Source organism: Magnolia sinica, chromosome 12 (assembly GCF_029962835.1).
Source record: "Magnolia sinica isolate HGM2019 chromosome 12, MsV1, whole genome shotgun sequence".
Classification (NCBI taxonomy): Eukaryota; Viridiplantae; Streptophyta; class Magnoliopsida; order Magnoliales; family Magnoliaceae; genus Magnolia; species Magnolia sinica.
Window position 1 is genome coordinate 53,347,328 of NC_080584.1, and position 14,591 is coordinate 53,361,918.

Below are 14,591 nucleotides of genomic sequence, written 5' to 3' on the forward strand. Positions count from 1 at the left end.
GCTAACTACTGTGGTGCGAAGCCACACCCATCCCGATTTGCCCCCACCTCCTACCATCCATATTCATCTTCTCCTACAATTATCCAACCTTCAAATCCACCGTTATTTTGCAGCCAATCATTCTCTACAACAAATTTCCAGAATCAGGCCCTGCAGGAGGGCTGAAACTTCGACGGAGCACCGTGCTCCAACTAGTCATCCGTTCGATCTGAAAATTGGTGTGCGGGTGGCCCATCCCTGACCGACCAACCCCTTGCTGGCCCTTTTTGGGTTTGTCGGCCCCCACACACGTTCGGGCCACACTCCACACACGTGCGTCAGGCCCGCTTGCTGCCCATGTGTGCGGATTGGTTACAGGTTCTTTCCCTTCTCTTATTCACTCTTCTCTCACCTTATTTCCATAACCCTAACCCTAGATCATCCCAAATCCCAAAGTTCTATTATACTTTTACAACCTTAGGGTTTCCTAAATTGAAACGTGTGAATCTCTTGGATTGGGGAAGTAATCCTTTGCATGTGTGGATGAATCTATTCTCTTTTGATCATTGTTTGGTCTATAATTTTAATTGATCCAACCCTAACATGTGTAGGCTTGGACCCTTGTAGATCCCCCTTGTTGAATGCTTGACTTTATGCGGGATGTGGAAGTTTTGCGAATGTTTCTAAATTAGTATGATCTAAAGTTTGAAATCTTGCATATCATGTTTAATTTCCATGTCCTGCATCATGAGGCCCGTGATATGAGTCAAAAGGATTAATAAGACTCCCACATGTATTATTTGTTGGGTCAAATGGAAGCTTAATTAAGAATTCTCTATTTGCTTCTAATGTAAGTTACAATGGTCTAGGTATACATTGTTTGTCCTTCTTTCCATCAAAGTTGCATCTCTCTTCTGAACAGCTTATTTTTAATAATGTGAATGTAACCTAAATCCAAGTTCTTTGGTTTGCAGAACAGGTTGAATATAACAAAAACAATTCGCAAATTTTCAATAGATCCCAATTTAAATCCGACTGGTGAGTTTCATGCGGCGCCAATTCCAAGACTTATTAATCATGGAGATGAACATGAGCAGGAATATGTTGAAGGAGCTGTTCCACTAACTGCTAATTCTTTTGATAGATATGCACAACAGTAAGTCAGAAAAGTCTGAGTTCCAAACTCTTGGTTACTTTCTTCGAATATGTTCTCTTTCACTGGACTGCATTTCATTGGTGATAGCACGGGTCATATTATAAGGTTGTTGTAGTTTTACATTTTTATTTTTGTGACTTGTGAGTGTATGTATCCTATATGCCTAAGGATTTTGTACAGCCATGCATCATGTTTCCAACTGAAGATTAATGCCAATATACTGTATTCCAAATCCAGTACAACCAACATTTAACTCTGGTAGCATGTTGCTCACATGGGACAATCACTATATTACTCTATTGTCTAAATTGTATGTATTACCCAGTGTTTTTGGTAGCTCTCGTAGCATAGCATAGCGTTGCTAAAATGCTACGTAGCGCATGCAGGTAGCGGCTTCCTGGTACCATAAGCTACAGGGCATGTAACGTTAGTTATAGAGCATGTAGTCTATGCTACATGTAGCGTAGCGCAGGTAGCATATGCTACTTGAAATCTCATTTTCTTTTAGTTTTTCTTCTATGATAGTTCAACACCTATTTTAAAATGGCGGTGACTCATCCCCACCACACTAACACTACATTAGATCAATCTGGACCATCTAAATTGTGCTCAATATCATGGATAGAGCACTTAGATCAATCTGGACCATCCAAATTCTGGTTCATATTGTGAATTTGTGATATTTCAATAAAAAAAGAGGTCACACATAGAGATGTCCAAAGGCAAAGAGACTTAGATTTTGCATGGAAATGCAGTTGACGATCCAGATTCGCAGTTAAAAACTCATAGGAAATATGCATTTTGTAAATTTTATCATATTTTTCTATTATTTTAATTAAAAAATATTAGGTATCGTGTAGCTTATGCTATATGCTATGTAGCTTATGCTGCACGCTATGGAGGGCCAAATGCTGCGCTATACGCTACACTCTATTTAAAGCACTGGTATTACCTTAGGGTTCATTTGGTAACACCACCAGAAGCTACTTTTGGCAGATTCTCTTATTAAATGGAAGCTATTCTCAAGTGTCAAATGGCTTCTATTTTGAAAGAGAAGGTACTACTAACAGCTCACTTATTGTCTAAATAGCTTGGTCTAGGCTAGGGTAGGCCCAGCTTTCTGGCCTTTAAGAAGAGTCAACCAAAGGTCTCAAAGTGTAAAATGGCTTCTATTCCGAGAGAGAAGCTGCTACCAAATGCACCCTTATTATCTAAATAACCCAGGCTCGACTAGGGTAGGCCCACTTGTATGGCTTTTAAGAAGAGCCAACGACAGGTCTCAATGGAACACACCCTTATTGTCTAAATAGCTGGAAGTTGGAACTACCAATAGCATCATTACACTTGTCAAACTTAAAAAAAAGGATCTTTTTCTCGTCCATGGATCCAAATATTGATTTGGGCCATTGATTGTACGATCTACAAGGAAGAATTAATAAGGGGCCATATAATGGTACTGTCCACCTAATCTTGAGTTTTGTTTGTGTACCTCTCTTTAGTTTATTAGGTTTATGTAATATATACATGTTAGGGATGGTACTTGTGGTGGCCAAGGTAATCAAGGAGGTGATAAAGGTTATCAAGGTGGTCGTAGTAATGTAGGGGGAGGTCATGGACCCAAGAATTTTACTCATTGTGGACTTATAAATCACAATGTTTAGAAATGTTGTGACATCCATGGGAAGCTAGCTTGTGCAAGTCAGGCATCTTATTCTGAAGAGAGTAGTGGGTCTCATTTGGATGGTTCTAGTCCTACAACTCAACAACCAAGTACATCTAGTGATATAGTCACACTTACCAAAGATGAATATTGAAAGTTATTGAAGAATCGACCTATCTCTTCTAATACTCCTACTTCTATAGCTACATTCATGAACTCAAGGATGGCCTGTTTAGGGTCCAAGTCCATTGCACCATGGGTCATTGAATTTGGGGCCTTTGACCATATGACAGGTGAATCCAATGCCTTTTCCTCTATTGATATATTGTTGTTGAGTTCATTGGTCACTTTGGTAGAAAGTACGGTGGAATGGGTACTATTTATCCAAGTTCCTTTCTACTTCATATAAAGTGGGTGGAATGGGTACTGTTCATGCAAGTTCCTTTCTTTCATGTCATATGTTCTCTATGTACCTAAATTTCCTATTAACCTTGTCTATTAGTAAACTCATAAAATCACTTAATTGTCTACGACTTTCTATCCTTCATGCTATGTTTTCCATGATCTAAAAGATTGGCTGAGGACATGAACATGGTGGTCTTTTCTATCTTGACCATGAGGACCATGAGGTAATTGTTATAGTAATGCAAAATAACATCTCTTCTTACTAGTGCCATTGTTGTCTCGATCACCCTTCTTTGAAGATTCTCAAGGTGTCTCTCATAGTTTAGGAGTACGAAGTGTGTGAGTTAAGTAAGCATTATGAGTTAATTTTTCACTACTTGCCCAAAAGCATAGTTTAGTTCCATTTGCTTTGGTTCATGCAGATGTTTGGGGACCTATTCGAGTCTTTATTGTGTCAGGGTATAAATGTTTTGTGTTTGATAGAGAAGCTGTACTCTTGTAAGGAGGCAACACACTTAGCGTGCCAACAATTGAGTTTATCTTACCCATTGATATTCTTGAGTGCCTCACGATATAAGAACAACATGAACTCTCAATGAATCAGGTAATGTCACCATTGTTGTAGAGCTCAGATAGGGGGCATAAAACTTGATGATGTACGTTGGATAGTTGAGTTGTGGCCCACTCAATTTCTCGGAGACGAATGCTACGGGTCACCCTCTTGCTTAGGATGGCCCCAATGCCAACATAGTAGACATCACAACTAATCTTGAGGACATTGTTGTGCATGGCTAGAATCAGAGCCTTCAAGATCTTCCTTTTGTTGAACCAAAAACTATCCTCCCCTACGTCGGTCCAAAGAAACGGTCCGGTCTTCATGCGCTTGGTAATGGGTGCAACAATAGAGCTAAAATCCTGAATGAACTGACGGTAGAACATAGCTATCCAATGGAAACTATGGACTTCATTTATGTTGCATGGAGTGGGCCAACTAACATTTGCTTGCACCTTGCTTTAGTCAAGCTTTACATCCTTTGTTGAAACAACGCAACCAAGGAAGGTGACATTATCGGCCATGTAGGAGTACTTCTTCGCATCAACATAGAGCCTTTCCATGGGGCCTTAAATATCAACCTAAGGTGCTTCAAATGTTCCTCATGTGAGTGGTTATAGATGAAAGTGTTGTCGAGATACACAACGGCGAACTTGCCACTAAACGGTTTCAAGAGGTAGTTTATGCCCTTGTGAAAGTGCTAGGTGCATTAAATAGACCAAATGGTATGACAAGCCACTCGTAGGGACCTTCACTTGTCTTGAATGTCGTTTTCCATTCGTCTCCAAGGTAGTTGTGTATTTGGTAGTACTCACTCTTGAGGTTGGTCTTTTGAGAAAACCATAACACTAGCTAACTGATCCAACATATCATCGAGCCGGGGAATGGTAAAATGGTATGTGATAGTGATCTTATTAATGGTGCGGCTATCCATGCACATGTGCCATGACCGACCTTCTTAGGGGTGACAAGTGCTAGTATTGCACGTGCTCTCATTCTCTCATATATGTAGCTATGTTCCAATAATTCTCTCACTTTCGGTTGAGCTCCTGATGTTCCTTTGGGCTCATTCGATAGGGGGTATTGTTTGGCTGGCTATCACTCGGAATTAGATCTACGTGGTCTCCTCATTGAGGGCAAGCCCTTGGGTAACTCATTGAGCATCACATCGGCATATTCTTTTAACAATGGCTTCACTGCCTCGAGTATGTGTCTCCTCAACTGTCGTTCCTTGTGCCACCAATGTGTAGATTTTGCCACTATCTTAGGTGGCCCAGACAAATGTCGCCATGGATAGAAGCTTCTTGCTGTCCCCCTTAGTGGGTTTGGGCTTGACATCCTCTTGAATTGGGTCGAGAATTATTTTCTCACCATTGTTTTGAAACACATAGGTGTTGCAATGACCATCGTGGATGGTGTAATGCTCGTATTGCCATGGCTAGCCCAAGACGATGTGGCATGCATCCATGTCAACCACATCACATTGTACCTCATCAAAGTAACGTTAGCAATGGAAAACAAAAAAGGCACCATTTAAAGACCGTTAACTTATTGCCCTTGCTAATCCATGAGAGTTTGTATGGTGTAGGGCGAACCTCCATGGGGAGCTAAAGCTTGTTGATGGCCTCTTTCAAGATCGCATTCTTGCAACTTCTACCATCAATGATAACCCTCTATGCTTGCAAACAAGCATGCATGGTATGAGGAAAATGCTTGTGCGACACCAATCCTCCAGTTGGGTGCTTTGTAGCATCAAGAAACTCTTACGAAGATTGAGAATAAGTGCCTCCCTATCATCATCGTAGGTGAGTCTTGTGGTCTCACCACCACCGTAGGTACAATGGGTCGTGTTTCACTTCAGCTTTGGCATCCAACTTGTCTTGGTAGCTCGACTACTTGCAATAATCGAACACTATTAGATCGGATCACCACACACTTGTAACATGCAAAAGGTCAGCCATCAAGTTGGTTGTAAAGTGCTAGAGGTGACTGCACATGCCTAGTTGTTGCCTCCTGTGGTCAAGGTGTTTCGTAACGGTAACGGTGGCCGTGACGGCCACCACCGTTACCTTTACGATGTGGGGCATAACGATTGTTACGACCCCATAATGGTCTCTCTTTTTAATTTTTTTATTTATTGAAAAACCCCTCGAAAAACCCATATCTGCCCCGTGATGTTGATTAAAAAGTATGAAAAACTTGTGTCTGTCCCGTAATAGACCATTACAAGGCTATCATGGCCTTTATAGGGGACGTAACGTGCCGTCAACGGCAATTACGGGTCATTTTTTTCCATAACAGCTATTACGACCATTACAATCCTGTAACGTGTAACGGTTGCCATTGTTACCTTTACGTAACGGCCTTTACGGCACACCATGCCTGTGGTACCTGGGCTGGCAGGGGATGTTCTTATGCTACGACAGGCTTTGTTAGGGATGGTCATGGTGTTGAGCGCAAGGCCACTCGTTTTGGACAAACCTCGCGCTAGCTCAGCATTGGTGTGCCTCCACCATAGATCCCTAATAGATGCCTTCGCTAGGGTCCACACTGGGAACATCATGAGTTCATCCCAGATGGATGGGTGTAACTCCCCCATGTATCTTGCAATGATTTGAGCTTTGGTCTTACAGAGATCATTACGGGCTAATAAAAGGTTTAATTCAGTGTAGTCATCCATATCGTGATCCCCTTTATGGAGCATATGCAATTATTGCTTGTAGTTGAATGGAAGTAACATATCTTACAACATCTTCCACATCGAATCCCACATTGCTATTTGGTCACCCTTTGGTGCTCATGGGTTCAATGAATCTATTCCCACCAAATTGAGGCATGCCTCTTGATGCCGATTGCCACTAATTTCAGTCATTTGGCACATCATGGAAGTTGAAACTTGCTCGACTATATTGATCCAATAAAAAAGCCCCTCCATGCGAGGCCTTTTGTGGAACTACAAAAGCTTGACCTTGATGCAAGATCGCCCCATGGTCATCAACATGCCATGCTCTCATCTAGCCTTCTCACCTCCCTCAACTGTCAATAAAGAAAGGAGTTTAAATGACTCAATGACCTCGGATCCATGCCACTGTAGGTCGATGATGAACTATGTGAACTTTGTTGTGACATCTCCTTGATTTGTCACTGGAGATGCTTAATCTCTACATCTTGGGGATCTATCTTGACCATCCCGCACACTCCCACTCACTTACACCCCCTCTCGAAAGGCTCTTATCATTCAATCCCATGCAAACGTCTAGAGAATTCACGATCTTGCTAATCCACACGCTTCTAAACAAACTCCATAGAACACTTTTTATTCCAGTCATGAACCATTGATTGTGGTCACTTGATCTGTCTCTGCTACTTCTATGAAGTCCTTGCTCCCTTTCAAGAGCCCAAGCTTGTAAGAGACCTTAGAAATCATGAGATGCTTCATGATCTCACTCATGCATGCCACGACACTTGATCAACCGCTCGCATGCTCTCCATGCACTGTCAAAATTACTTATATGAAGCGTCTTTTGCTCTGCTCAGAGAATTCCATCGAACTCCTTCTTTGATACCACCTGATGTAACTTAGGTATTGATGCAGGACCGATGCATTAACCAAATAACTTGTGAGATCAAGAACATATTAAGATAATTAACAAAAAAGACAAAAGCATTGCCCTAAACACCACAACAATCATGAACAAAAAAAGAACATCATGCATAATCCTAGCCTAAGTTAACCGCATCATCACACAAGATCATTAAATAAAAGGAAACTAGGATCTAGTGGATGTAGGGACATCCAATTAGCATAGGGTATAGTCTCTTTCAAAGTAGAAAACCTAATACAACCTAGGGTAAAAATTAGGGTTTGGGTAATTTGGGAAAGTAGGAAAGTTAGGGATTTTAGATTTAGGGTTAAGGTTTCGGGAATGGAAGAAAGAGGTATAGGAGAAGACGAAGGCTTAGGTTGTGAGAATCGAAGAAAAGAAAATACCTTGATGGAGGAGAAAAGAGATGGTGATGTGGGGATAGATGGAGACATCGCACCTCCGTTGATGAAGATTAGCCTCGCACCAATCTCCCTTCCAAATCGCATGGAAGTATCTTCAAATAGCATGAAGATAGACAAAGAAGAAAACAATAGCCTTTTATTTTTTAATTTTTATTTTTAATCACAAAACCTAATGAGGGGGAGGGTCACACGGCCACCCTCTTTTTATAGCTTTATGAAAGTTGAAAAATTACAATTAACACCATGTTTTGTGAATTTTGACGAAAAATCCATAGTTTAACTAAAATTAACTAAAACACTCATAATGATGTCCAAACATAACATAAAAAAAACTAAATCCTATGATGCTAATAAAATCTAAGAAAACTAGTGTGGACGATCCACGATGAATGGCCCGATCATGTGATCCAACGGCCTGATCGTCACGTCCCTTCGATCCAACGGTCTAGGTCACTCCATAAAGCAGCCCATGTGCATCTTCCTAGTGTGGGGTCTTGCAGATGCTTGCACATGCACATGAGGTTTTCAGCACGATCACGGGTACTCACCTAGCCATAGGAAAATCGGTGCGGCCTGCCTCCTCTGATTCATATGCAAAAGTGTACATGTAGTTATGTCCTTATCAAGTATACTAGAATTGACAGATTCCAAAGGAATGAAAGGAAAACATTGAAAAATTGGGTTGAATTGTGATTTGGTAATCCAAACACTTCACACACATCAAGGAGAAAATTCTCACAATTTCTTCCAATTTCTCTTACAAATGAGAAACTACATGATTTCTAGAAAATTCTTTTTTATAGGCCTTGTACAACCAATCCTAACCACCTCTTATAATCCCCTAACTATTCACTAACTAATCTTACATAATTAGTTGCTAATCCCAACTAACTCCAACAAACCCAGAACCAACTCTAACTACCCTCAATCATTAAACCGGCATAAGAAGAAAATTACAGGTATATCTCTCAAAACCCAAATTACAAAATGCCGAACACATGACCATTTCATGCTAGATGGGCCCGGTTACTTGTGGCACGATCTAGACTGTACAAGTTGTTAATGGCCAAGATGTCAACATCACTTCGTTAATTATTTCCTTGCACGTTCGATAATTGTGATAGGTTTCAGTGTGAGACTGTTCAACTTGCACAGCATTGTAAGACTTCTTTTTCTCCTAGTAATACGAAGAGCATGTTTCCCTTCTAGTTTATTCATTCTGATGGGCACGTGGGCTTGTTGAAAATTCAAGAGGAAGTTCTGATTGTAACAAAAACATTCCATCAAATGGTTGTTAGCCAATATGATACAAAAATCAAATTATTCCAGTTTGACAATGCCTGGAATATCTACATCACCATGATCTATAGAAGTATTTCATAGATTTTGCATAGAAAATTTCAAACCTCCTACCCATACACACCATGTTGCGGAAAATAAAAATTGCCATCTATTAGGTCACTGTTCCTTGTTGCTTGGCACGCTAATTCCAAAAACATATTGGGAATAAGCCATACTTTTAGTCACTTACATTATCAATCAAGCTTCCACAACTGTTGTAGATTATAGACACCCATTGAAGTTTTGAAACCAAATGCTTCCTTATTCATCCTCCCACCCAAAGTATTTGGTTGTCCATGTTTTGTCCATCTACTTGGACTGTCTAAACCCAAACTTGGACCTAAAGCAATCAAATGTCTTTTTGAGATATTCTAATCCTCATAAAGTGTATAAGTGGTATTGCTGTGTAAATAAGAGAAGATATGTTTCCAAAGATGTTTCATTGTTTGAAAACATCTCTTACTTTAATTGACATGGTAAAACACTAACCTAGCTTCCTCTTCCTCTTCTCACCATTGACATTTTTTCCAATGATGTGGTCCAAAATAGTGGCCGAGCAAAGAACTAAAAGTATCTTCTAGACAGAAGAAATCGCCTAAGATACAACCTGATCACCACTCCTTAACTTTGGAATTTGATAATTTGGTTCTTCTTATAGCTCTCCGGAAAGGCACTCTTTATTGCACTTCTGATCCCATGTATCTTACGAAGATTTATCTCCTTGATATCACTCTTATCTATCAGCCATTTCTTCTATTTCCATTTCAACTAAAGTTGTAGATCATCAAGACGGCGGCGTTCTCGAACATGCCCATCTATTTCCTGTCCTTATTCCAATGCCCGAAGTCGGTTCTCTCTAGGCTTGAAAAGCTGAGAAGACATTATCTGTGGAATGGCAATAGTGAAGGGAAGAAATTTCATCTACTCAAGTGGCCGACGCGTGTAGGCCAATTAAGGAAGGGGGGCATGCATCAGACCTTTAGGGGATATGAACACCTCTTTATTTGGAAAGTGGGTTTGGAGGTTTGGAGTAGAGGAAGGGAAGCTGCGGATGGAAGTAGTGGCTAATAAATATGGTACGCAGGAAAGCGGCTGGTTCGTGAAGTCTTTGTCACTTTATCGAGCTTCCGCCATTTGGAAAGCAGTGCCGTCTATTGAGCATTTTGTCCGCAGGGGCACATCTTTTGCTTCGGGAAAAGGGTCCCACATTCATTTTTGGACTGACAAGTAGTGCAGGGATCTTGAATTGCAGGCTATGTTCCCAAGTATGGCTATGCTGGCCCTCGACCAATTCATCTTGGTAGCTTATTGTTTCTCAGTTATGGTGGAATCGGTAGTGTGGATGCCGCCTTGTCATAGAGATCTTTTGGATATTGAGGTCAATGAATTCTCTAACCTCCAAGACTTTCTTAGAAATGTCAAGATTAATCCTATTGAGGAAGACTCTATGGTGTGGGCCAGAAACGCTTCTGGGAAGTTCTCCATCAAGTCATTATTTGAATTAGTTTTGGATTCCTCGCTTCGTATTGCATGTCATCTGTTTCATCATTGGTTTTATGCCTGCCCCCCCCCGAGTGGCGGTTTTCATTTGGTTGGTCTGTTGGAAGCGAATCCTTATGATCGATAACTTGGAGAGGAGGGCAATGATTCTTCTGAATATTTGTTGCATGTGCATAGGTAATGAGGAGACAATTGTTTATCCATTGTCCCCTTTCCTTTAACGCATGGAGTCACTTTTTTTTGCTGTTCTAGTTGACATGGGTGATGCCGAACTCAGTGGACGACCTTCTTTGGGCTTGGCATGGTGGAGGTGTTGGGAGGTTCGGTAAAGCTAGGTGGAGACTCCTCATTATGGCAGTGTTCTAGGCTATTTGGGGCGCGAGAAATCGTTGTTATTTCAACAATCTTGGGGCAAGGGCTGAAGAGGTTATTTGTATAGCCTCATTGTATTAGGGCGTGTTTGATTTTCCAAATCGCGCGTAAATGCATTGGGAATTAGTAATTATTACTACTTCACCTGTTTGAAAATGCACTTGCATTTCTGTCTTGAAAACCAAGTAAAAAGACTGGTTTAAATTTCTGGGCCCCACCATGATATATATGATATATCTGAGCCATCCATCAGTTTTAGTGTAACATTTTAAGGCATGAGCCAAAAAATGAGCCTGATCGAACACTCAGGTGGCCCACACTAAAGTAAACACCGATACGTTTTTAACGGTAGATGTTCGATTCCCTAAATCTTGTGATGTGGCCCACTTGATCTTTGTATCAGCCTCATTTTTTGGTTAAGCTCTAAATTCAGCTGGCATAACAGATGGACGGTGTGGATAAGACACAGACATCATGGTGGGCCCCACATATATTTCACAATCTCCTCGGGTTTAGAGCTCAAAAAAGTAAGTATCAAATCAAGCATCGATAACAATGCTGTAATTACCCAGTGAAGTAATTATTACTCACTTGTAGTGTATTTACCAAATGCTTGGAAAATCAAACACGCCCTTAAGATAGATGGTGTTGTATTCTTTGCTCGTTGTTTGAGCTTTCTAATAAATTCTTTGTTACCTCCCCCCCCACCCAATATATATATATATATATATATATATATATATATATATATATATATATATATATATATATATATAATAATAATAATAATAATAATAATAATAATAATAATAATAATCGTAATAATAATTAATAAATAAATAAATAAATACATAATATATATATATATAAATAATAATAATAATAATAATAATAATGATAATAATAATAATAAATAAATAAATAAATAAATAAATAAATACATAAAATTGTAAATGGCTGATCCTCATTGGAAAGCAACAATGGTTGAGGAAATGATTGCCTTTGAGAAACAAAAGACAATGGGATTTGGTTCCTCTTCCTTTGGAAAACATGCTATAGGCTGCAAATGGGTTTCACTCTCAAATACAAAATTAATGGTTCAATTGATAGATATAAGGCTCATCTTGTAGCCAAGGGCTTCATGTAGCAATATGAGGTAGACTATCAAGAAACCTTTGCTTTAGGTGAAAAGTTAAATTCTTTTCGCATACTTCTATCCGTTGTAGCTCATCGTGTTTGGCTGCTTTACCAACTTGATGTCAAAATTGCATTTATTCATGGTGATCTACATGAGGAGGTCGACAAGAAGCTCCCTCCTGGATTCTTGTCTTAGGGGAAGACTGGTAAAGTATGCAAACTGCTGAAGGCACTTTGCGGGCTCAATCAGTCCATATGCACATGGTTCGAGAAACTTGGCCAAACAATCTCTGAGATTGGCTTCCAATGGTGTTCTTTTGACTCTGTATTTGGCAAATGTACTGATGAGAACATGACAATTCTAGTGGTATATGTTGATAATATTATTCTTGTAAGGACCAGCACTTAGGAAATTGAACGAGTTGAGAAATTTCTGGAATTTCCCTTTGAAATGAAAGACCTCGAACATCTCAAATATTTTTTTGGGATTGAAATTTCTCGCTCCAGAGGCATCTTTTTACCCCAACAAAAGTATGTCCCACACCTTTCTGATGCAGGGTTACTTTCTTCTTATCCTATTGATGCTCCCATTGGAGGAAATCGCAAGCTACATGATAGACAGTCTAAAGTGTTTGATAATCCTGGCATGTGCCGATGCTTTCTTTGTTGCTCAATTCATCATAGCATCATGCGCACTGATATTACTTATGTAGTTGGGCTTGTCAATCAATTTATGAAAAAACCCATGTCGTCATCTCCTTGAAGTGGTATATTGAATTGTTCGCCATATAAAAGCTGCTCTGGGTTGAGGAGTCCGTTATTCTAATCATGGACACTTGAATATAAGTGGTTTTTGTGATGCTGACTGGGCAAGTTCTACGTTTAATCATAGATTAACAACAGGGTATTGTTGGTTTGCTGGTGGCAATCTTGGTACGTGGAAGAGCAAAAAGCAAACTGTTGTGGCATGATCTTTTGTTGAAGCTGAATATCGAGCAATGGCTCATGCAACATATGAAATAATTTGGGCCAAATTGATTCTGCATGACATGGGCTTCATGATGCTATCCTTTGTTCCCCACTACATTGTGACAATTAAGCGGTCATACACATTGCTTCCAATCCCCTTTTTCATGAACATACTAAACATATTGAAGTCAACTGCTATTTTATTCGAGAAAATCTAGTGGCCAAGATTTTGTCACACTCCTTATTTCTCAGTTCCGATCATCAAGATGTGGATATCTTCACCAAGTTAGCTTCTTCCACTCACTGATGTACCATTATCAGCAAGCCCGACTTGTATGGCATCTACCAGCTTGAGGGGAGTGTTTGAGTATATTCTTCTGTGAGCAGTAAAGAGTGTGGATACTGATGTGTGTGGTCCTAAAAGCCCAATACTTTATTATGGTTGGGTGGTTAGGATTTATCTCCCTGTTTTTTTTTTGTAACTATTTTGGATATAAATAATAGTTTTTGGGTGGAGAACAAAATCAATTTCTCTCCCTCATTCTCCTCATTAACATGACTTCTTCTTTGCTGCTACAGTCATCAGCCCTTATATTTTTGCAAAGGCATGGGGTCCAAACCACCCCACTACCTTTTCTACTAAAACATTGAGAGATGAAAGCTTACCGGCTAATGAAATGCTATAGAGTCCAGTGAACACACAGGAGATCGGTAAATTTCCACACCAGAGATCTTCCCATATTCTGAATCTTCAGTTGTCTCCAACATCCAAGGAATTCCCTCAAGGAAATCGGCAAAGACATCAACAATTGCCTTTCAAATCTATGAGGACCTGCATTGGGGGGTTGTGTGGGTGAACAACACAACCTCCTGAATTCCATATTTGTAACAACTTCTCATGATTTTTTGTACCTTCAAATGTTAGTCAGAAATATAATTCAGGTCATGTTTTTTCAATAAACTATGTATTAAGGAAGCAAAGATGTATAGAAACTATTTCTGTAGGAAAAAAGATCACTTTTTTTTTAATGAATTGCATATTAAGAAAGCAAAGACTTGTAGTAGCTATTTTAAAGAAAAATGTTACGTTTTTGAATGAATTGAATATTAGGAATGCGAAGGGATGATGGAAATTTTTAAAGGAAAAAAAATCATGTTTTTCAAATGAACTATGTATTAAGAAAGTGAAGACCAATGGAAACTATTTCTAAAGAAGATAATCACATTTGACCATTCTAGCTATTTTTCATTATCACTAGTTGAACAAAGCGGTTGAAATGCAAAGGCTTAGTGGCCAATGCTGTTGTAGAAAGGAACAGACTTACATCTAATATTCAATGCCCCTTAGTGCTAAGATACCCAAACATGATATGATATACCCATAGCATGTGTTTTAGGTTTGAACAGATTCTTGTTGCGTTCCATGTGTGATTAACTCTAGTTTTCATACATTTTTATGAAGAAGAAGGTGAAAGGGGCATTGTGAAAAGCCTTTATATAAAAAGTCGTT

At 39.6% G+C, this 14,591-nt stretch overlaps 1 protein-coding gene across 1 annotated transcript in view; it reads left to right on the top strand.

Moving 5' to 3' along the window:
* LOC131221385 (protein disulfide isomerase-like 5-4) overlaps window positions 1–14,591 on the top strand; it is a 79,685-nt gene that overhangs the window by 16,770 nt on the left and 48,324 nt on the right. Inside the window, exon 5 of the mRNA XM_058216646.1 lies at window positions 954–1,135. Within this exon, the coding sequence (XP_058072629.1) occupies window positions 954–1,135 (182 nt within the window). The remainder of the gene's footprint in view (window positions 1–953; window positions 1,136–14,591) is intronic.